Genomic DNA, 26,006 nt, shown 5'->3' with positions numbered 1-26,006 from the left:
GCATCGTGTCACGAATCACCCTCCGTACCATTTCCACCAAACGTTCATCTTTTCTCTTATCGCCTTTTTCCACGGCTATTACTCGATTGTTTCGTGAAGCTTGGCTAGCTGCCTCGTGTTCCAAGGCAGTAGCAAGTGCTTCATCTAAAACTTTCGGTCTTGCTAGTCGTAAAGCTTTCTGTAGTTCACCCTCTTTCAGCCCATGGACGAAGGTATCTACTGCAATTTCTTCTAAAACGCTGTCTGGCACCTCTGGATAAGCCAACCGCACCACACGAGCCACATCTGCTTCAAATTCTTGCAGATTCTCACTTGCTCGTTGACTTCTACTTCGCAGTTGTGCTTTGTATACTTGTTGTAGATGGGCATCTCCATAGCGTTTTTCTAGACGAGTGAACAAGGTCTGGTAACAATTTTCTTGACCCTTAGGAATTGATCTTAATATATCTGCAGCATCACCTCGCAAAGCAGCAGTCAAGGAAACAGCCTTTTCCTGTTCGGTCCAATGATTGGCGGTCGCAATAGCTTCGAATTGTCTAAGGTATATGGACCAAGAGGACTTTCCGTCAAATGGTGGTAATTTGAATCTCATATTATGCGACATTTCGTCTCTCGGTAGTTCATCTTTCACTACAGGATCTAAAGCTACTGCATTAACTGACGGTTGCACTTTTGTATCGGTTATCATGCTTTCTAATTCTTTGATCTTCTCTTCTACGGCCAAAACTACTGCATTAACTGAAGGTAGAACTTTCGTATTGGTTACCATAGTCTCTAGTTGTTTGATCTTCTCTTCTAACGTTTCTTTATTGTCGTCTACACTTTTCTGTATCTTATCGAATGTTCTAGAAACTTCTTCAAATTTCTCATTGTTCTGTTTACAAACTTCTTCAAGTTTTTCGTTGTTTTGTCTACAGACCTCTTTAAAAGTTTCATCAATCTTTTGAGAAGTCTCGTCGAATCTTTTAGCAACGTTTTCGAATTTCTCGTCGCTTTTTCTAGAAGTTTCATCGATCGTTTCAGAAACAGTTTTTAATTTCGATAAGATTGCTTGTTCTGCTGACTGGAAGTGGAACGTCTTTGGGTCTTCTCCGTTCTTCGTGAGGACATCCTCGAGTCGTGCTTGTAGGACTATCTTGAGCCCACTGCTGTCCAGATCCCGTTCCTCTAGCTGTTCACGGAGCTGTTTTACTGTAAGTTCTTGTAGCAACATCTTTGGTCGGCACACACGTACTTTCCAAAATGTCTTTTAACAGTCTTTCCGAATACCGAACAATCAACGCACTTTAACTATTCCCGACGAATAAAGTCCAAAAGTCTTTTAAAGTCTTTCCGAATATCGAACAATTAACGCACTCCGGTTATTCCCGACGAATAAAGTTCAAAAGTCTTTTAAAGTCTCTCTGTAATTCACTTATTTATATCGCACTAAGTTTACCGAACACCGACACCAACTGTAATAAACGAGCGTTCGGGTATTTATATACGACTTTATTATTTATTTATACAAGTTTACTTTACGAACTTTAGCTTAAGACTAAACTTTATTTTACAAATATGCCCGTATTTATACCCAGTTGTTATTCTGGAACAATCGACGCCCATCTCTAGTTATCAGCGTGTTCCGCCTACGGGTCGTACGTTCGAGAAGTTCCTCCTCCTTTCCGCCGAGGCCTAGATCATTCGATGACGTCATTCTCGAGGTGTTTACTGTTATACGGCGGTCGGCCAAGATTTCTCTTTTGTTACAATATCGTTCCCATACCACCAGATTGACAACAGGTGGAATACATTCTTTGGTATTTTCCTTTTAGTAGTAGTAGTAGTAAGGTAGTGTCGCCAAATAAGGCCAGTGTCTTAATTAGGCCAATTGCAAATATTTTCTTAAATATAGATATTATATATTAGAGGTCACCGTAAATGTCTTTCTCAGTCAAAATCGTCTAAACCATTCAGTCGGTAGTATCACATAGCAGCGCCAAGTAGACTAGACACGTGTTTGTTACGATGCGGAAGTTCGTTTATAAATTTTAGGTAAGTTATGAAATTACTAAAATGGTACTTAATGAATATAAGCCAATTATTTTTTCTTTGTAAAGCGATAGTAAATTAATACTTTTTAAGGAACTGGAACTGTTTTTTCTCTATATTGCTTTTTATTATTTTTTATGTTAAATAAAAAAAGTAGACAGTGTCTTAATAAAGCTAATTGTCCTAGATGTGTGTAAATGTGCGATATGTGTGCTTAATGTATTGACAAATTTTTGTTCTTAATATGAATAAAAGTTTCTTTCACTAAATTTTGTATTTGTTCTTTAATTCTTAGGTTTAAAATTTATTATCCACCTCAATTTGCGTAAAAAATGAAACTGGCCTTATTAAGCTACCAGTTCATAATAAGGCCAAATATTCCAGATTTATTCAATGTTAAAATTTTATATTCCTTTATTTATTTAGTAAGTATTTTATCCTGAAATTCGATAGTTAAAATGTTAGACAATACGCTATACAAGAGTTTTCCCCCGTATTGTTCCTGAATAAAATATTACAGATATTTAAAAGTTAAGGTGGCCTTAATTGGCGACCTTACCTTATGTTCTTTTGTAACCAAAGAAAGTATTCCACCTGTTGTCAATCTGGTGGTATGGGAACGATATTTATTGTCGTTTTCTGTTCTACTTCGATTGATAACTTATTTTGTCTTTCGGTGGGTGGCTCTAGTGCATCTGTGACATTTCTTTCTTTGCAATTCGGAAAGACCCAAAGTATGATGCCTGGGAAAATCGGAGAGAAGAGGATATGGGACTACTGATGAGGGGGAAAAAACCTCCGACACCGGTATAGACTCTTCCTGCACTCTCCGATTTAACCAGAGTGTTATGCAGCTGCTGCATTTTCGTGTTGCAAAGAAATTGAAAATGTTTATACATTTTTTAAACAAAAATCAGTTGAAAATATTTTGTAAAGGAAATTATACTTCCAATCATTGCCACAGCTGTAACAAGGCAATGTGTGGCAAATATCAAAAACTGCCAACTGTATGGTGTTCCGGATGTTTTTGATAGGCAGCGAATGTGTTAAACAATGAAAGTAAAAAATTAACTCAGATTCTATCGTCTAGAGTAGATTTAATTTTTTTGAACTGAGTTTTATTTGATTAAACGACGTGGGGCCAAAATGATCCCTTCGGGCTTTCTAGGTAGGCATGCTATGCCAGACTTTCTAGCGTTAAAGCCAATAATTTAACATATCCATGCGCATATTTTTTTAAAGCATTTTTTATGCATACAAATCCCAACTTTAATGATAGTATATAAGATGGCAGGAGCTAAGCGTTTAGATATTTTAATATTTAAATAAACATTTAGATATTTTCATTAAATACCTGTTGATTTGATCACAAGAAGACTCTACTCTCTGTTCTGTATGATGACTTGATAAAAGATCAATTGTAAAACTCACAGCCTCAGTCTTATTTTCAGTCAAACAGTTATCTTATTTTGGCTGTTAGCAAAATAAATATTAATCAGTGTGCAGTGAAGTTACGATATTTGGGCACAACAAAGATTAGGTTAAAACGTGCAAACTCTGTGTATATCTTATTTAAAAAAAGTGTATTTACCACATCTGTCATCTATACAATTGATATCACCTATTCTTTATTTTTTATTGATTTGTTTTTTTATTCAAATCTCTTATGATTCCTTCAAAAATTAATGTATTAATGTATAGCTTATGGAATATTAGCGGGTAAGCTTTCATTATCCACTATAATCACATTTCATCTCGGGATTATTTGTTAAGCTATAAGTATTAAGGAACCTTGGGAAGTCAGCATCAGAAAAGTACTTGAGAATGACCAGGGAAAACCTACGCTTGACAGTCAGTTTTTTAGCTGGCCATTGTCAACTAAGAAAACACCTCCATACACTGGGGCTAGTAGACACACCTCTGTGCAGGAGGTGTGAACGAGATGACGAAACTGTCAAGTATATCCTATGTGAATGTCCGGAGTTATCGTCAATACGAGAGTATGCGTTCGGCGAGCCTTGGCTTACATCTGCCGACATAGGGGAGATATCCCTTGGTGATTTGTCCGCCTTCGTGGAAATGGCAGGATGGATAATGAACCAAAGACGATAATCCCCTGGGAGGATGCATAATGGGTCAATTGTGGCCTAAGTGCTGTGGGACTTGACTCACCCTCCCTACTCTACAATACAGAAGCTATAACTATTATTTATTTAAAACTTTATCTGAACTTTATTAATAGTCTTAATAGGATATTAAAAATAAGGTTTTTTAATAAATCCACATTAGAATATTTCTCTTTTAACACGTTGACGGACAAAATGTCTATAGACGTTTAATTTCCATTGATGTAATATGACACAACGTCTATAGACGTTGCATTTCTCCCTATTCTACTTTGCGAAATATATTTAGTGTCACAACACTTGCTTATACATTTGACGCACTGTCCGTCAACGTATTAAATTCACATTCTTCTATACAATGAACCAAATAAAATATTTTTAAATATCTTTTTTAAATTTAAATTTTTGTAGGAGGTGAACATAAAGGAAAATTTGATTTGGCTAAAAAATGAAGCAGCTTCAGATTATACAGAGGAAGAACTGTTAACGTGGATAAAAGAAGGAGAGCATGTTACGGATATTAAAACCCAAACTGAATTTTGTGATGAAGAAATTCTCAATAATGTTGTGAATGCAAAAGTATGTTCAAAGAAAATATTTTAATGTGTTAAAATATAAGGGTGGTTTGATATTAATCTAGTCTATTATCTGATGGTAGGGTGGACATGGACTGGATATGACATGTCGATAAACTCAGTTCTTTTTCTTCACTATATTCTTCTTCGCCTCTTCGTTTCAATCAGGTCCTTTGGAAACACAAAGAATCTACATATCCCTCTTTCACTATAGTCTTTACAATCCGGGGAAAAGCACATTACCATTTTTATTATACAAAATACAATGGTTCATAAAAGTTCCTAACTTTTGCTTGGCGAATATCACTAAAAAACTATATTTCATAAAAATGTAAGACCAAATGATGGTGGTATTATCTTAAAAAGGCTTGCGTGTAGGCAAACCCTGGCTTTTCAACCTTTGTTTACAAATAACAATATGATAGTTGTAACGTCAAACTTCGGCTGTCAGCCTTAAAATTCCTTCATATTCTTCTATGTATATTTAAACTACAGTCAACTCCCGTTTATCCGTGGGGTTGAGTGGCACGGTTGTCGCGGATAACGAAAATCGATGATAAGCCGTAACATGAAGTCATACATAAATGCAAAACATAAAAAGGTAGTTTCACCTAAAGCTTTTTTACAATTTTCAATGTGTACCTAAATTTTTGACTAATCTGATTCCTAGCGGACAGCTGATTATACGTGAACAAGAAGTAGAACTAGCGGAAAAGTACATTTACTTGGGTCATGAAATTAGAATTGGCAGAGATAAAGAAACATGCGAAATAAAAAGAAGATTAACTCTTGCTTGGGCAGCCTACGGAGCTCTGAGAGACATATTTAGGAGCAGTATACCGATCGGTTTGAAAAGACATTTGTTTGATCAATGTGTGCTGCCGGTAATGGCATATGGAGCAGAGACACTGACTCTAACCAAGGCAACAGCGTCGAAAATGCGGGTTGCTCAAAGGCGTATGGAAAGATCCATGCTGGGTGTAACCCTACGGGATAAAATAAGAAATGAAGATCTCAGATAAAGAACCGGTATCGCAGATGTTGTAGAACGTATCACCAGGCTTAAATGGAACTGGGCAGGACACGTCGCCAGGCTGAAATACTCAAAATGGACACGAAAGCTGATGAAATGGAGACCGAGGGAAGATAAGCGCAGTAGAGGAAGGCCGCCTACGCGATGGACAGATGATATCAGGCGGATTAGTAAAAACTGGCAACAATCAGCACAAAACCGTAAATTGTGGAAACAATTGGGGAGACCTATGTCCAGCAGTGGACGTGAATTGGTTGAATGATGATGACCTAAATTTTTACACTTGTTTGTTACTTGTTTTTGCTTTTTTGAGTGGAAGACGTGTTTGTTTATTCTACATTGCACTTTATACAGCATTAGTCTTTCAGCAAGTAGCACGTCGTCCTGGTCCTCTAGGTATTCTTTCACGTGACCACAAGGTCGCGTTGTTAGTCACTTGTTCACCAGGTTCAAGCTACTCTTCTTCATCACTTTCCTCGTTTTCTTCTCAGCATTTTCTTATCCCTTAAATACTCATCCTGGGTAGGTAGCGTTGCAGTCTAAATACTCTTGTAGGTTGCTTTCGCCCATATTCTCTCCCCTCCCCCCCGGAAATGCGTTCATTAAACTTGTAAAGACAAGCAGTTCATTTTCGTCTTCTCTAAACTGCTAGTTCGACATAATTATCGATGTTTGGTAACAGTTTTCTCCATAAATTCACAAAATTGTCAAGACTTTACTTACAGACACCCACGCAGATGCGATTTCGTAAAGACAGCCATAACTTTGATTTTTTTAAATGGGAAAGTACATCATGTGACACCTCATTTTAAAGCTCTTAAAGTACTGAGTTCCAAAATGTATAATACTTTAATCCTGTTTGAGAGCGTAGGCGAAAAATTTCGGTAAAATTGTTTCTAAATGCAATCATTTTTTTCGAATCCTGAAAAAACCAATAAATAGTTTTGAAAAGTTTAAACGCAGAATGAAATATTACAGTATTCTCGATGGTCCAAAGTCCCTGAGAACTCCTATAATGTTTATTTTAATAAGTCACAGTGGTGGAAAAAAGAGAAAATTTAGTGTGATTTTTAATTTCAAATATATCATTCAAAAGAAACTTTTTGTTTATTCTAAGGGACTGTCAGCCCTCGGTAATAATCTAATCTTTCATTCTGCGTTTAAGTTTTCAAAAATACTTATTAGTTTTCTCAGAATTCGAAAAAAATTAATGCGTTTAAAAAGAGTTCGACCGAAATTTTGGGCCTGCGATCTCAAAAAGGATTAAAGTATTATACATTTTTGAAATCAGTATTTTAAAAGCTGTTAAATGAGGTGTCACATGATGTACTTTACCATTTAAAAAAATCAAAGTTATGCGTGTCACCTGAAGAGGGATCGCGTAAAGTTCGAAACGTTGATGCTATAATATACTATGGTTAGTTTAAAAATCGACCTGTCCGAGCGTTTTGCTTATATTCTTAAAATAAACAAGTTAACAGGGGGGGCAACACTTATTCCACCGCACTGTATATGATCGTCCCCAGTGACGTCAGAGTGTACCACATGACCTATAATCATAGTTAACGTTAACAACTTTAGAGAGTTTTTTGAAAAATAGTAAAAGTAAAACATTTTTGTCCTCCATCCATCATAACCATGTAGACTTGTAGACGGTGGTCACTTTTTACCAACTCATGCATCTTTAAACATGTTTTAGGACATATTTGAAGAAATGGACATTATTGAACTGTGTCAAGCCAGAGCAAAATCTAACCCCTTTGAGACAATTCGTTCAGCATTTTTTATGAACAGAGCAGCATTGAAGATGGCCAATATTGATGCAGTGACAAATTACATGTTCACGGATGTTGACAAAAATGTATGTTTTCTTTTATGCAGAGTGAATTATGTTGAGTGATGGTAAAATAAGTAAACTTAAAATTATTACAGATCAACTTCAAGTAATACGTTGGTGGTCCGATAAGTACTTAGCCTCTCCGCCCGATGACGCCACTATCGCAAGAGAAATCTACCATCGTATAATACATTCTTGTAGACGGCCTGTGTCAAAGTATCAGCCCAATGGGACTCGTAGTTTTATTTTGACCGCGTTTGTAAGCGGGCGTGTTTGGGGATTTTAGAAAAATGGAAAAACATCAGTATCAGTCAGTGATTCGACTCTTGTTATTAGAAGAGAAATCCCGCAGCGAAATCAAAAAGCGCTTGAATTCTGTAAAAGGTGACTGACTCCTCTTTTTCGACGGAAACCGTCAAAAATTGGTTTAACGAGTTTCACATCAGTGATTCTCAGTTCGGGTGTAGGCAAAGTTTAGGAACAAGAGAAGCAAAAATGGATGACAGATTTTTTTTAAATAAGATTTTTTACATCTGGTTTTGGTAACACTTTAGAAAAAGTCACGCGTCGCCACTGTGTGACAACATAGTCGATCTTCAACAACTTGTCACTATAATCGGAGAATACAGTAAGTGAATGGGATTAGAGAATAATAACAAAAAGACCAAATTCATGATCATCTCCAGAAACTTGGATACACTTGAAAACTCCACCATAACACTGAATACCAAGTACATTGAAGAGATACACAAATAATAAATGATGGTTTTGCTTGTTTTCGATTCAGAGGGATGCACATCCGCTTGACAGGCTGTTTCTACCATTGCAGGCGTCATCAGCAGCGTTCGTTAGAGTGCACTCCTCTGAATCGAAAAATAGCTGGACCATCAATTTAAAGGGAATCTGAAATATGATTCAAAATCCCCATTAGTACGCGATACAGCGACATCTCTTAACAAATTGAAGAGTCTCAGATGCAGAATCCACCAAAAATGGTAAATAGTTATTTAAATCTGAGACTATTCGTTTTGAAAGTTCTTTCTGGAACATCCTTAATCTGCGACTTTTTCAATTAATAAGACCGCAGACGACGAATATAGAAAACGAAAAGGAAACGATCACATTCCGCTTTCATTCGTCTAGGAAAAAAGACAGAAGAGGAACTTTCAGTACTCAAATCCGAGTAAAGATAGAAAAATAATTATTAGATTTTATATATTTAATTTAAGAAAGAACTAGAGATTTGACTTTTCATGAAAAACTGCTTTTTATTTTTTATTCAACAACTACATTCTACTTTTTTATCAACAACTACCTACTTATTTTTTTTATATACATTTTAAATAACAACCTAAAGGGTGGTTTATATGAACATTACAAAAACATATTCCAATACTCCCACCTTTTTGTTAAGTTGTTCAACCCATAAACAAACCATTTAAAAAAAAAAATATAACAAATGTCCACCAAATAAATTCAACACTAGCTAACAAAACAAATTACTATTTCTGTTCTGTCGTCCCAATTCCAATTTTCATTCTAAGCATTTCAAATTTCAAATACGATAGTATAGCGAGCCGTTGAAAGGTACACACGTTATTTTGATAGTCCGTTTAGTTTTGGAATTAGCAGTGGTAAACTATCTGAAATTAAATTTTTAAAAAGTAGTGCACATAAGTTAAAGTGTTATCCAGTCTGTTTGGTGAATTTGGCTCCAGAAAAGTGCATCCAGGCCTGTGTGTAGATAAATTCATCGTATTGCAAGGTCAGCTTTATTTACATTATTTACATTAATTACTATCTATCACTCCCACCATGCCAACTAGTCAAACCTGCGCTAATTGTTTAAAAGCGATCGACGACCGTGAACGTTCGGCCCTACAATGTGATGCCTGCAAAAGAGGAATTCACCTGGCATGTACCGAGCTTCTCCAAGATGATCGCATAACCAGATGTAAGGTGCGAGGCATTAAAATTATTTGTAACAGCTGCTCAAGCAATATTGAAGCGTTTTCAAATTTAAAATCCATTCTTAAGGAATATAATGATGATCTACAATTAAAAATTAGTCAAATAGATGAAAAGATCGCTGAAATTACAACGAAATTCAATGATCTAGAAATTAAATTATCATCTGCTGACCAACATTCGTCACCACAATTTGCTGAAAATATCGCCAATGAAGCCGTCGATCGTATTAATCGTGCCAAAAATGTTATTGTCAGAGGCGTACCAGAATCTACAGGTGATGTTCAAACTAAAAAAGATGAAGACAAAAAATTTTTGGAGGAAATTTTGTCGGCTGTAGAATGTAATGCTACCCCGGTTACTTTCTTTAGAGTAGGCAAAGTTGGTGATAGATTTCCTAGAATGATTAAAATGGTAATGAATAATGAGTATGAAGCTAAGCAAATTCTACGAAATAAAAGGAAACTCTTAGAAAAAACAAAAACAAAAAATGTATCCATTGTTGACGATAAGACACCTATGCAAGTTAACTTTTTAAAAGAATTGCGATCTGAGTTAGAGACTAGAAAAGAAAACGGAGAGCAAAATTTAACAATAAAATACATACGTGGTATACCAAAAATCACTAATTTTCGACAATAATATTATAAAAACCTGCTTTTACGACTGGCTCTGCTTTTATACCAATTTAGCGACATTGCATTCTAAATTTAATGAACTTTTATGTTATATTCAGGATTTAAAACCTAAAATAATATTAATCACCGAGACTTGGCTAACACAAAAAGATTCTGACAATTTATATACTATAGATGGATACTCTCTTTACAGATTTGATCGCAGCAATCGAAGAGGGGGAGGAGTGTGCATATACTTGTCATTAGATATTTCTGAGACTTTTTCTGTTGCTAATCTGGATGTTGTTGTACCTAACATTGAACTTTTATGTTTAAAAATTTCTCTTAATTCACTTGTTATTCACTTGGCGTGCATATATCGTCCGGGTAGTACTGTCCTAGAAGATGACCTAATCTTGATTGAAAAAATGGAACTCCTTTCAAACCTTGAAAACCTTGTCTTATTTGGTGATTTTAATTTTGCCGATATCTCTTGGCCTTTGACTATTGTAAGCAATGAACTAACAAATTCGAAAAACATTTTTACAAATTTTGTTCAAAGTTCTAATCTACACCAATTGATTACCAATCCAACTCGTTTCAGAATAAACAATTTGCCATCAACGTTAGATTTGATTTTTACAAATGATGACCAGTTGCTTACAGAACCGGTGATTCGCACTCCAGTGGGCAATTCTGATCATGTAGTTATCACGACAAACATACAGTTTCTTATGGAATATAATCATCTTTCTGAAAATACAGTTATACATGAAATAACAAATTTTGAAAACCTCTCTCTTCAATTGCGTGATGTTGATTGGCCGTTACTACTGGGAAGTCTAGAACATCCGGAAGAAGTTTGGAATAATTTCATGAACATCATTGACAACTACAAAAGACTCAACACTACAAAAAAAACTTACTATAGGAACAAACTTAAGCCATGGATTAACGGTGAATTGATATCACTTATAAGACACAAAAGAAAATTATGGCGAAAATACAAACGTACAGGTGATACACGTGACTTGCAAACTCACAAAAACTACACAGGAATACTAAAAAAGTATATCAACGAAGCCAGAATGGCATATCAAGAATCTATTGTAAGCTGCAACGACTTTAAAAAACTGTATAAATATGTTAGGTCTGCTATGTCTTCTAAAGTGTCCATTCCACTGTTAAAAAAGCATGATGAAACGATTTGTCAGAACACGTGTGAGGTCGCTAATATTCTCGCAGATACATTTTCTAAAGTTTTTGCTATTGAACCGTCTCAAAATCAGTTTCCTATAATCAGTAATCCACGAGTTATTCCCAAAATTGATTATATTGATTTTTCACCTGAAATCATTCAGCGCCATATTGACAAATTAAAAAACAACTCATCTCCAGGGCCCGATAAAATTTCTACATTATTTTTGAAAAAATGTTCAGATGCCCTCTCCGTTCCACTATCACTAATGATGCGTTCATCTTTTAATGCACACTCGTTGCCTTTAATTTGGAAAAGTGCTTCGGTGACACCTATATTTAAAAAAGAGAATAAGTTAGATCCTAATAATTACAGACCAATAAGCCTTACACCTGTTATTTGTAAAGTTATGGAATCAATTATTACAGAGTGTCTTTCAGAATTTTTACTTCGAGAAAAAATTATTCCTCTACAACAACATGGCTTTGTGAAAAGTCGATCAACCATGACTAATTTACTGTGGTGTGTTAATGAGTGGACAGCAGCATTAGATAAAAAACGACCTGTGGATATAATATATTTAGACTTTGCAAAAGCATTTGATCGAGTACCAAGAAGAAAATTGATGTATAAACTAGAACATTTTGGCATTCGCGGACAACTTCTTGAGTGGATTAATGATTTTTTAACAAATCGGGAGTTTTGTGTTAGAGTTGGCAAGTCGCTGTCATCTAAAAAAACGGTTTTAAGTGGTGTTCCACAAGGATCTGTTTTGGGTCCACTTCTATTTGTGTTGTATGCTAGTGATCTTGAATCTCATATCAAATCTAGGAAAGCTTTCTACGCAGACGATACAAAAATATTTGCTGACCCACTCTTGAATGGGCAAGACTTACAAAGTGACTTAGATTCGATCTTCAAGTGGTGTTCGGATTGGATGTTACCTCTAAATAGAGATAAGTGTGTGGTTTTACATTTGGGAAAAAATAACCCTCGTTTGTCTTACTCGATAGACGGGCATTTACTGGATACTGTGGAATCATATAGTGACCTTGGTGTAACAATTACTGAAAATTTGAGTTGGTCGGAGCATATTTCAAACGTTACTAAAAGAGCGAATAGTAAGTTATACCTACTTAGTAAGACTTTTACAAAAATATCATTTTCGGGTTCTATTCGTTTGTATAAAACTTATGTCCGACCCCTACTGGAGTACTGTGGAACGGTTTGGTGCCCAGAATTAGTGCGCGATAGAACTCTTCTCGAAAATATTCAAAAGAAGGCCACCAGACTATGTTTCAAACGAAGAAGGCCAGATTACCAACAAAGACTTTCTTTAGCCGGGTTATCAACTTTTGAAGCTCGTCGACTCCGTGGTGACTTAATTATCACCTTCCGAATTTTAAAGTATGGATATGGAGATTTGCAACACTTGTTTATTTTAGACGATCACAGCAGACTACGTGGACATAGTTTGAAAGTGAAGAAGGAACCCTTTTCGTCGATAAAGCGCCAACATTTTCTGTATAATCGCATTTTTAGTATATGGAACAGTCTCCCAACGGAAATTATAAATTCTCCATCTATTAATGTTTTCAAAAACCAACTAGACAGTTATTTGTTTGTAAACTGATCAGTGTTGTGCACAATCTATTAGTCTATAGTTTATTTGCGAAGCTAATTTTTGTAATGTAGGTACTATATCATTTTTCTTGTAAATGGGCTTATGGGTCTCCATGACCCCAGCCCTTATTTCTATGTAATAATAATAATAATAATAAATTGATTTTTAGGCAATGCTTTGGTGAAGATGTCTGCTTCTTGTTCTTTTGTATTAACATACTCTGGAAACATATATCCAAGCTCATACTTTTCACGAACAAACTTGAACTTCACATCTATGTGTTTTGTTCTTTGGTGGAACTCTGGATTTTTAATCAGTTTTATTGCACTCTGATTGTCTATATATAGAGTGGTAGGCAAACTTGCATGTTCTTCAAGATCTGATAAAAAGTTTTGAAGCCACACCAACTCTTTTGTTGCTTGTGATGCAGCTACAAACTCAGATTCGGTTGTTGATAAAGATACCGAGGTCTGTCTCTTGCTTGTCCAGGTAATAGGACCATTTGCCATCTTAAACACGTAGCCAGTGGTGGAACGACGAGTTTCTTTATCACCTGCATAATCTGCGTCACTGTATCCATGCATGTTAACTTGATTGAATTTGTCATAACAAATGCCATAATTTATTGTGCCTTTTAAGTACCTGATGATTCTTTTGACGGCATTCCATTGTGCTGCATTGTAATTGTATAACGGCTGACTACTCACACCGCATGTACAATGTCAGATCTTGACACTACGGCTAAAAACATTAATGAACCTACAGCTTGTCTATATGGCATTTCATTTTCTAACATGCTCTTATTTGATTCACCTGTTAAGTCAGCACTTATATCTTCTGGTGTACTTACAGGATTCGCATTTTGTTGACCAAATGTATTATCTGTTTTGTATAACTTGCTTGACTTAGAAACATTGTACCAGCCTTTAAGTTTCTTGTAATTTCTAGTCCGACAAAATAGTTCCCAACTGACACGGTCACTTCAAAAGAGTCTTTTAACGCACATAAAACTGTCTCTATTGCTATCTTTTTCTCAGAAAATAACAAACCATCATCAACGTAAATGATTAAGATCACTTTAATATTGTCTACATATCCAGTATAAACACACTGATCAGCTGATGATTTTTGAAAACCGTAGTTAGCCAAGAACGAGTGAAATTTTCGATTCCAACACCGTGGTGATTGTTTTAAACCGTACAACGACTTATCTAACTTACACACTAGTCCGAGTTCACACTTCAGCTTCTGAGGTGGTGACATAAAAATGTCATCGTCAAGATGTCCATATAAAAATGCAGTTTGTATATCGAACTGCATGTCTGGCTTCTTAACCATAGTCCATGTTTCATTTTTCACTAGTGCATCAAACTCTTCATTTATGGCAGTTTTCCATTTTTCTTTGTCACTACTTGACACTGCTTCTTCATATCTCTCTGGTATATCAATTTCAGTAAAATTTACCTCAAAATCATTTAATCTGGCTGGTAAACGTCTATTTCGTTGTGGTCTCAAGTTGGGTATATTGTCAACATCTTGTAAAACTTCTATTTCATTATGGTAGGGGAGCAAAGTATGCTAAATGTGCAGTCACTCGAGCGCTTTGGGGACCTATTAGGTTGTGAAGAGTAGGTCCTAAAACCAAAAAAAGTTAAGTAAACTTTTCCATTTTAGTGGGCGCTTGCCATTTTTTAACTGAATTTTCCATTTCCAACAATTGTTTTTTTCGATTATAACGCCATCTATCCATAATTCGAAAAAATATTTCGAATAAAAGTTACTTATTTTTACGTAAGAAATCCAAATCTGCAATAAAAAAATGGGGGCTCCTATTTAAGATTTTAAAGTAACCCCCCACCCCACTCCCGTGGGAGGTTGTGTTTGGTGCCATCCGATAGATTTTTCAAAAATATTGAATAAGTGTGTTTTACAGTTTTTCGATCTGATGTTCATTTCGCGAAATATCGCGGGATTCGTATTTAAAATATTAAATTTACCCCCCACCCCTCTCCGTGGGAAGTCGTGTTTGATATCATTGGATAGATTTTTAAAAAATATTAAGCACATATTTTTTAGTTTTTCGATCTGTCATTAGTTTCGCGAAATATTCGCTTTATTCTTGTGAAATTTTGGGGCTCACCCATTTCCTTACGCCCGGCTCAAATCGTCAGATTTTTGAAATATACACTCTTTTGCATGTACTTAACTTACCTTATCTTAATCTGACAATTTCGAGTTTTTTTAAGGATAGATTTCTTTTTTCGGGCCCCCCTTAACGAACTCCCCTGTGTTAGGAGCCAATATATGGTAGAGGTACATCTGCAGTGTACCAGGTTTCTCCCCATATGATAATCTGACGCGCTCGAGTAACTGCAAAAATCCCCGCTTGGGCTCCCCTACCATTATTAACGTTTATTTGTTCTTCTTGTCTCTCTTTAAGTTCATTTTCTTGTATTTCAAAAATTGTCACATCATCTTCTGCTGCTATCTTGGTCACATTGTCTTTCTTTGCACTGTACATTTTCTCATTGAAAAACACATTTCTAGATATCACTATTTTCTGTGTTGTTGGGTTGAATAATCTATAATTTGTAGAGTTTTTGTCATATCCAACAAATATAACCTTCTCACTCTTTGCATCTAGTTTCCTTTCTTTTCTGGTCAGGAATATGTACATATGCATCACACTCAAACACTTTCATGTGGTCAAATACAGGTTTCTGCCCTGTCCACTGTTCATAAGCTGTAGAACCTGGTGTCTGTTTGCTTGTAATTCTGTTGCAAATGTAGATGGCAGTATTAACTGCCTCTGCCCATAGTCTCTTATCTACTCCAGATTGGTATAACATACATCGAACCATTTCTACAATTAATCTATTATCTCGCTCAGATCTGCCATTTTGCTCTGGAGTGTATGGTGCTGTGGTTTCTAACTCTATACCTTCTTGTTCTAAATACAATTTGAAAGCATTATTTGTATACTCAGTACCATTATCTGTATGCAGTTTTTCAACAGAATAGCCATACTTTGCCTTAATTTTTCTGTTATATACTTTGAAACAATCTAGTACATCTGCTTTATGTCGAATAAAATATGCTACTCTATACCCTGTGTACTCATCTTTGAATGTTACAAAGTAACGTGCTCCTCGTACAGATTCAGTTGGCATAGGTCCACAAACATCACTGAATATTCTTTTTCCAGGAAGTAACTTAGTGTGTGGTCTCCCTTTAAAAGTCTTCTTATGTTGTTTTCCCATTAAACAACCTTCACACACAAAATCTTGTTTCTTTTCTGTAACACCTTTGATTAAGTTCATTTTTACCATTTCTTCTAAATATTTCTTATTAACATGTCCCAGTCTTTCATGCCATATCTTTAAATCATCTACTGAAGTCACACATGCATTATATATTATTGTGCGAAACATCATTTTATATGTGTTGTTTCTATCCTTTATACCAACTGCTGCTAGATTCTCATTTTCATATACTTTAGCTTCATTGTTAATCTTAATTACACTCATACCTTTGTTTGTCAAAACACCTTCTGAAAATAAATTCTTTCTCAACTGTGGGATATATAGCACATCATTTATAGTGGATTTAAACCATTGTCCATTGATCAACTTCTCTATTTTAATAGTTCCCTTACCTTGTACTGGTAGTGTTTGATTATTGCCAAGTGATACCTGTGATGTAAAAGTTCTGTCAATTTTAAAAAAAATATTCTTCCCTGTAACACATATGTGCTGATGCACCACTGTCCATAATCCAATCATCACTTGTATCCACTTTTTCTAGTTGTTTTTCTTCTATGTTGAATGCACTCTCATTATTAACATTATAATATGCGCTACTCGAAGAACCACCTTGTTGATTTTCTGTAGAGTTGCCAGCTTGTGCTCTGTCAATCTTTTTGTAACCTTTTCTGTAGTTACTAAAGCCACCTCTGCCTCGACTATGACTTCTATATGACCTGCTACTACTGTTTTCTTGTTCGTTCTTTTTCTCTCTGCAAAATTTGACAATGTGCCCCCGCTTTCTACATCCAAAACATATTACACCCTTTTCTTGACCTTTCTGATCATATTTTCCTTTGAATGACATTGTTGCCAGTGCTTGTTCTGTCTCTTCATATGCAGTTAAGTTCATTTCTTTATCTAACAGTCTTGCGGTGAGGTTACCTATAGTTTGTTTAGCACTGTCTACGGACAACCATGCCTGTCTAACATTTCTGTACTTTTGGGGCAATGTACTCAGTATTTTTGTCATAATAGCAATATCACTCACATCATCACCTGCTTCTTTAATTTGCTTAGCAAGATTCTGCACTTTTGCTATGTGTTGAGCGATAGTATCTAGGCTACTCATCTTATATTGATGAAACCGTTCATGCAACATCATTTTATTTGATTCTGATTTCTGCTCGTAAATAGACTCAAGGGTCTCCATAATTTCTTTAGCAGTATTACAACTTTCAATTAAAGTAATCTGATTTAAACTCACTGCAGATGTTAAAGTGAACATAGCCTGGGCATCCTTTTTAAACCATGCCTGTAATTCGTCTCCTTCTACTTCTGGTTTGACTAACGAGCCATCAATAACTCCATATATACCTTTTGCCCTTAAGGCACATTTCAGTTGGAACTTCCACTGTTGAAAGTTAACTCCATCAAATTTACTAACTGTGGATATATCTATTTCGTCACCCATTATTTCAGCTTCAAATTTCACGGCGACACACGCCACTCTAGTTCTTTCTTTTTACTGGGACAAACCCTTATCCTCGGACACACCGGAAAAGTCTTTAAATATACTTTCTTGCTTTTCGGACACACCGATACATTTAAACTGAATATACGCAGTAGTTAAGTATGATCTGGGGCCACATAACCTATTAGATTTTATATATTTAATTTAAGAAAGAACTAGAGATTTGACTTTTCATGAAAAACTGCTTTTTATTTTTTATTCAACAACTACATTCTACTTTTTTATCAACAACTACCTACTTATTTTTTTATATACATTTTAAATAACAACCTAAAGGGTGGTTTATATGAACATTACAAAAACATATTCCAATAATAATAAATGATGGTTTTGCTTTTTTTCGATTCAGAGGGATGCGCACCCGCTGAACAGGCTGTTATTTTTCGATTCAGACGAGTGCACTCTAACGAACGCTGCTGATGACGCCTGCAATGGTAGAAACAGCCTGTCCAGCGGGCGTGCATCCCTCTGAATCGAAAACAAGCAAAACCATCATTTATTATTTTTCTATCTTTACTGGGATTTGAGTACTGAAAGTTCCTCTTCTGTCTTTTTTCCTAGACGAATGAAAGCGGAATGTGATCGTTTCCTTTTCGTTTTCTATATTCGTCGTCTGCGGTCTTATTAATTGAAAAAGTCGCAGATTAAGGATGTACCAGAAAGAACTTTCAAAACGAATAGTCTCAGATTTAAATAACTATTTACCATTTTTGGTGGATTCTGCATCTGAGACTCTTCAATTTGTAGATATACAAATATACATATAAACATATAAACAGAATAGAAGCTTTCGAACTGTGGCTTTATCGGTGTATCCTAAAGATACCATGGACGGCGAAAGGGAGCGTTCAAGTATTACGTAACGCGATTTTTGAAGATTTTTGACCCCCCTCCTCCCTACGTAACGCACTGTAATGGGCGTTTAACTATTACGTAACGCAATTTTCGAAGATTTTTGAACCCCCCCCCCCCAACCTGCGTTACGTAATACTTGAACGGTCCCAAAGTCACAAATGTATGTAGATGTCCTTAAAAGAATCAACCAAGAACGCCAACTTTTCGAAACCTACAAGAAAAGGACTGGGTCACATCAAATGAAAAATACCAGTTCCTCCAACTTATAATCGAGGGTAAAATTGAAGGCAAGAGAGGAATGTGACACAAGAAAATGTCCCGTTCAGAAACTTAAAGCAATGGGCAGGGATTAACGACGTACAATATCTGATACATATTGCAATAAACACAGATTTAATGGAAAATGTGATTGCTAACATCCATTAGTCGATTTGCATCTGAAGAAGAAGAATGAATGAATGAATGAAATTATATTAAATAAACTTGAATATCTATTCTAGACTTATTTAATCCATTATTTATTCTAGGAAAATTTTCAAAATCACGAAGGTCCTTATTATTTCGCAGATGTGTGTGCGGGTCCAGGAGGTTTTTCCGAATACATCCTATGGAGAAAACAGTGGAATTTTAAAGGATTTGGTTTGACCTTAAAAGATGAAAACGATTTTAAACTGGGTGATTCAACTTGCGCTTGTCCTGCATCGTTCCAGGCTTTGTATGGTAATGATGATGACGGAAATGTTTGCTCTCCGGAAAATATTTTAGATTTTAAAGAGAAAGTTATGCATGAAACTGATATGCAGGGTGTTCATTTTATGATGTCGGACGGTGTAAGTATCTAATCTTAAAAAACCCCATGCGGCAAGTCACGCAGTCTGTCCGGTACGGTTTCGATATGTAAATATTGAATGACGTTTAATAAACGTCATTTTATTTTGTTATTTTTTAAATAAAGGCCCCAGAATTACTGAATCTAATTAGCTAATTTCGATTTTAAAACATTTGTAGAAGTCTAAGGAAGGTTTAACAGGTGAGAAAATGTAATGAAATTGTAAATTAAATACTAAAAGCAACAATGTTATTGTCATATAGTTCATACCGAACCCTTCTTTCAGTGCATCATAGTTTGTCGAATTCTCTATATCGTGATTATTATACATAGAACTCAGAAAAATATGTATTCGTTGACGGATAGTTGTATACTTTCATAATGTCAAGGGGTTAAATTGCAATTGTCATTCTAGGTTAGTATATTTCGACATTTTATCGTTGACGCAATGAAAGAAGGGTTTGTTATGAACTTTATACACACAGTTATATTATACTCCTTTAGATTTACGTCACTAAAACTGCGGCTAACTTCGGGCCTATTTACTTTTTTACGTTTCCTGTGAAATCCATACTTTTGACACTTTGTTTGATCTAAATATATTTTCTGTATATGAATTTTCCATATTATCAAAAATAGAGATATTCTTGAACAAAGAGCACATTTTTACACACTACCTACAGTCCATCTAATTTACTTACCGTTGCACGTAATTATCTACGTTGGAGATCTAAGTTGACATTGTTGCCCAATTACAAAAAATTCTTGAATTCATTTTAAATCAAATACATCACACAATTTTTGCGGAAGTGAATTATACAGCAAAACAAATTAATATTCAATGTAAATAAATAAAAACTTTAGAAATAGAAAACAAGAATTAAGTTATAATCTTACGTTAAAGTACATAATAAAAACAGTAAATATAATGAAACAAATACTTATAGTAAAGAATATAAACAAATATGAAGTGTCATCACCGCAACTGTCAAATAAATGTTACCAATTTATGCCAAAATATCACCTGCGTTCGATTATAGTTACAGTGTATTCCGAACAAATGTGCTTCATAAAAACGCTTTATAATCCATTTATACAAATTAAATGAAACATATTATTGTGTATTTCTCTAAGTTGACATTAATAGAAATCTATAAATATTATTTCTACGCGTATATAATAAAATATGTTTAGTGGCTGTAATGCCAGTGTACTCGGCAAAGTGATTCTAAAAAAGAACACACCTACCGCCTAAATATTTCGTGTTGGTATCATGTGACGGCACGGGCTATGACGCGGATGACGTGCAACGGTAAGTAAATTAGATGGAGTATATACAACTAATAAAATTTGAAATCTGATGTAATATTGTAAAGATCTTCTTCCTTAGACCTTAGACTTCTTCAAATATTTCAAAATCAAAAGAACCTAAATCAATCCAGTCCTTCTCGAGTTATAAAATAAAAAAAATAAGAGTTAGAAAAAATGGCGGGTATCAGATAAAATTGGAAAATGTCAGGAAAAATTGATAAAATCAAATCAGAAAAAATTGGAATGACATACACATAAATAAATAGGATGTCACAAAAATTGAGCGCACTGATTGTAGAAGGCAATTGATTGTATTTTCCGTCGCATGGCGACGGACGGGCAGAATCACTAGTTGTAGAATAAATGTATATTTATTTCAGGGATTTTCAGTGGAAGGAAACGAGAATTTTCAAGAAATTCTGTCGAAAAGCATTTATATATGTCAGTGTTTGGTAGGTTTGGAAATAGTCAGATCTCATGGGCACTTCGTAACGAAATTGTTTGATGTATTTACACCATTTAGTGTTGGTATTTTGTTTCTCATGTTTAAATGTTTTGAAAACGGTGAGTAAGTAATTTTGGTACTATGCTCTGTTTTTAAACCAGGAGGAGTAATTCAAATTTACCGCGCCGTAATGCTTATAATTAAAAATTGCCCAGACAAGTTTACTTCACTGTTATGGAATTTTGACACTATTGACATTTATGAAATTTTGACACTATTGGCATTTCATGGGTTAATTATAGAGTTATATCGGCGATTTTTTGTGTTGTCTGCGTTATTCCTTTAATTTTTAGGTTTTTTGTCTGCTTTTATATAAAAAGCAGTTGTTTTTAGAAGTCTTTAACGACATATTTTAGTATAATATAATATTTATGGATTACCGTCGAAGGCTGACACGATCAACCAAAAAATTCTTGGGTGTGAATATGTCTTTCTAGTTTACTCCTCCTGGTTTAAAAACAAAGCATAGTGTAGCAAAATTTTAACCAGTGTTGCCGGGCGTATACTAGTTCGCTCCGGCGGTCAGATTTTAATACCCCACAGAAAAGGGGCATAGGTAAGTTCGCTCCGGTTAGTTCGCATAGTTGAATAATGTCTTTACTGGGTACACAATGAATAATAATGAATAGCCAGGGTCAGCTTAAATAGATAATGTTGCCTTCATAAAGCAGGTACTTTGATACATTTTATTAATAAAAATTTTAATAAATATTTCTCAAACTTTGTATTTTTCTATTACGACAATACTATCAGTGTTTAAAAGAATGAGTCTTTTTAAACAATGCTACTATATAACACTACTTCTTACTTAAAAATATATTAAACTTATAACGATAAGATATAACTTAAAAGATATTCAAATTGACACTTATATAAAAATACGAAGTTCGGTGAAACCAAAAAAAGTGTACCGAAAAGTACTTCTAGAGCGCCAAAAATTTGTTGATCACAAAATAACGGAATTAAAGCAAAATAAAATTAGTAGATTTGATTTTGTCAAATGTACTTCACTTAGATTTCTAGCAAAATAAATGCCTCGTTTTAATTTATATTTGTTTAATTTTGTAATGGTAGAGGATATCCCATACTTACCTATTATGTTAGTTTTTACACTTGTATTGATTTCTTATTATATCTATATTTTAGAATAAGCACAAAAATTATTTCAGTAATTTTTAAAAACAATTCAAAATTTATAATCTAATTTCTAATTCAATCATTAACATTTTTCAAAATATAGTAATGAGCGCGCTAATAACCGGCAAAATAACGCAAAAGATGGAAATATTAAGTTGTGAGATAAATAGAAATGAAACTAGTGGAGATGGGAAATTTAGCGATAGAACCTATAAATTTACATTACATTTATTATTTCCCACCTTTAGACGTATCAGACGAGTTTGGCAACTACCGCTGTGACAGTGACAGTTTTAGTTGACATCCTCCTCTAATACGTCTAAAGGTGGGAAACAGTGAGTCGAATGTAAATTTATAGGTTTTTATCGCAAAATTTCCCAATTCTATTGGTTTCGCTTCTTTTTATCTCACATCTTAATATGTTTTCCATCTTTTGCATTATTTTGCCGGTTATTAGCGCGCTCATCACTGTATAGAAAAAAATTTAGTGTAAATAAAATAATTATTATTAGCCCAGTAAAGGAACGTGAAATCCAGCGATAGGTACCGTGTAATTTTTAGTGTCACCACTGAATTGCATGAACATTTGAATTTACGTTCTACTTACCACCGCGAAGTTGGACTTATGCCGTTGGTTGCTTTTACTTGGGGGGTGAAAGTCACCCCTTCTCGGGGGTGAAAAAACATACATTTAAAATATGGCCGGAAATAGATAAATTGACTAATTTTAAGCAACTGTTGTTCTATAGAGTTTTTTAAAGTCAATATTTTTCGAGTTATTTACGAGTGAAAATGTTTATTTTATTATTGTTCAACATAAAAACACATTTTTGTACGATATTTCGCAAATAACCAGAAAGTAAATATTTTATCAAACAAAAAGAATATTCTCAGCAAAAATGTATTTTTGGAACACATTTTTCATAGGAACATATTTTTCATAAGCTACCTGCAACTCTTCTTTTGCTGGGTCTTTACCTACACTTCATGAATATACTGTTTTTCATTTTATTATAGGCTATATTTTCGCTAAGAATTTTTTTTTCGATAACTTATTTTTTCAGTTATTTGAGAAAAACCGTCTGAAAACGTGTTATTTTTTGTTGTTTAAAAATAAACATTTTTGATGTTATTCAAATCAAACAAGAAGTCAAACAATTATTGACTTCTTTAAAAACTACATAGAACAAAAGTTACTTAGAAGTAGTCAACTTATCCATTTCTGGACTTATTTGAAACGTATGATTTTTCGTCCTCGAGAAGGGGTGATTTATACCCTCAATTAAATACAACCAACGGCACAAGTCTAACTTTGAAGTGGAGAATAGGTAGAACCTAAAACCAAATTTTCAACCAAATCCGTAGTAACGCCGAAAATTACACTCCAAAATAGTCATTTATTGGGCTAAATCTAAATTATCTAATTTCACTGTCTCGTTATACAATTATGAGCGCGCTAATAACCGGCATAATAACGCAAAACGATGAAAAACATATTAAGTTGTGAAATAAAAAGGCATGCAACTAGTAGAGGTTGGAAATTTAGCGGTACGAACCTATAAATTTAGATTATATTGGTTGTTTCCCACCTTTAGCCGTATCACATGAGTATGTCAACAAAAACTGTCACTGTCACAGTGGTAGTAGCCAAACGTCTCAAAAATTTCTCATCTCTACTAGTTTCATCTCTTTTATCTTACAACTTCATATGTTTTCCATCGTTTGCGTTATTTTGCCGGTTATTAGCGCGTTTATCACTGTATTTATATAAATAAGTAACCACCAATATTTTATATAATTTCTTATATAAAATACAAAAGTCACAGTACCAATTTTCCTAATATTAATTTTCCTAGAATAGAATAGATAAATACTTAATCCGCTTAACCACGGGAGCGAACTAGGTTATGGTTTTCGGAGCGAACTAGTATGTAATTAAGAGGGTTTTTTGACCATGGGAGCGAACTAGTGTGCTCCGGTGTTGCCATAGTTATACAAAATACCTATGTTTGTTTTTGAAAAAACGAACAGATTTTTAATGAAATATTTTGACATTTTATTCTTATTCTTACATACTTTTAACAAAAAAAAAATACTGGTTTGTTATCAGTTTTAGGTTACATAATACGGTTAGGGTAGGTTTTGCTACTTTAGGTTTAGGTCATGGACATATAATAACTAGACTGCGCTCTGCAATCCAAAATTGTTCTCCCAGTGCGACAGAAATCAGTGTTTGTAATTAGGGTAGGCATCTCTTCCTAATCATCGAGGTTTATCAAATCAGTAGCAGTGGGAAAGTCACGTGGTCGATAAACCCAACGTCATTTAATAAACCCCGTCGATTAGAAAGAAATACTTAGGTACACTTAAAAGCACCCTTAAAAGCACTTTTCTCTGTCACACTGGGGAATAGTTTTAGATTGCATCGCGCATTCTAAGTATTATATGTCTATAGTTACATTAAATTAGAATAAATATTTCAAATCAAATTGTCAGATCTTTTAAAAGTGAAAAATTGACAACAGTGTCACATGTACCTAAAATTTTACTTTGTTAGCATGTGCGCCATATAGTATGGTATAACTAGATCCAAACCCGGACATCCAAAGTGAAAGTTATCCTCCAACACCAAATTATTCTATATGGTCCACATAATGTTCAGAAAAAAATCACACCATTTTGAGCGTCGGGTTTGGGGGGGGGGGGGGGAGAAGTTTTTCGTCAATATTTCTAAAACTATGAGGTTTAGCATGAACAACCTTCTATACAAAAATGTTCTACATTAAATTGGAAACAGAAAAGGCCCTATGCATAATCCTTCTAAAATGAACGGTTCCAAAGTTACGGAGGTAGTATAGTATAATTGGTCCAAAAAAGGCCTAACCCAGGCATTAAAAGTAAAAGATTTCCTCCAACACCAAATTGTTCTATATGGTCCAGATATTGTTCAGTAAAAAGTTACGCCATTTTGAGCGTCCGGTTTGGGGGGGAGATGGGGGAGAAATCGGTAAATTAGTAGTTTTTTATGTTTTTCGTCAATATGTATAAAACGATGCTTTAGCGTAAACAATGTTCTATACAAAAATGTTCTACATCAAATTTAAAACAAAAAACGTCCTATACATAATTGTTATAAAATTAACGATTCCAGAGTTAAGGAGGGTGAAAAGTGGAGGTTTTCGATACTTTTTATATTTTTTGGGCAATTTATAATATTTTTACTGATTGAAAGAAATTTTCTTTAACTGGATTTGCTATTTCAGTGGCCGATGGTATGTTAGTGATAAGCCCTTAAAGAAACGTCAACCTCACCACCCAAAATCATCATCAATTGCCCAAAAAATATAAAAAGTATCGAAAGCCTCCACATTTCACCCTCCGTAACTCTGGAACCGTTGATTTTATAACAATTATGGATAGGACCATTTTTGTTTTAAATTTCATGTAGAACGTTTTTGTATAGATAGAACATTGTTTACGCTTAAACATAGTTTTAGAAATATTGACGAAAAAACTAAAGAAACTACTAATTTACCGACATCCCCCCCCCCCCAAACGGGACTCTCAAAATGGTGTAACTTTTT

The 26,006-nt window shown here is 34.6% G+C and overlaps 1 protein-coding gene across 2 annotated transcripts in view; it reads left to right on the top strand.

The window, feature by feature from the left end:
* Positions 1 to 26,006, top strand: part of LOC126891980 (cap-specific mRNA (nucleoside-2'-O-)-methyltransferase 1) — a 74,067-nt gene that overhangs the window by 14,999 nt on the left and 33,062 nt on the right. Inside the window, exons 4-7 of one of the 2 annotated variants that reach the window (XM_050661357.1) lie at positions 4,569 to 4,736; positions 7,465 to 7,626; positions 19,168 to 19,470; positions 21,161 to 21,344. In XM_050661357.1, the coding sequence (XP_050517314.1) occupies positions 4,569 to 4,736; positions 7,465 to 7,626; positions 19,168 to 19,470; positions 21,161 to 21,344 (817 nt within the window). The remainder of the gene's footprint in view (positions 1 to 4,568; positions 4,737 to 7,464; positions 7,627 to 19,167; positions 19,471 to 21,160; positions 21,345 to 26,006) is intronic. The other variant, XM_050661358.1, reaches the window with a different exon arrangement.

This window comes from Diabrotica virgifera, chromosome 9 (genome assembly GCF_917563875.1).
Source record: "Diabrotica virgifera virgifera chromosome 9, PGI_DIABVI_V3a".
Taxonomy (NCBI): Eukaryota; Metazoa; Arthropoda; class Insecta; order Coleoptera; family Chrysomelidae; genus Diabrotica; species Diabrotica virgifera.
The sequence above is the reverse complement of the archived record's forward strand: the minus strand, read 5'-3'. Positions and strand labels throughout refer to the sequence as shown.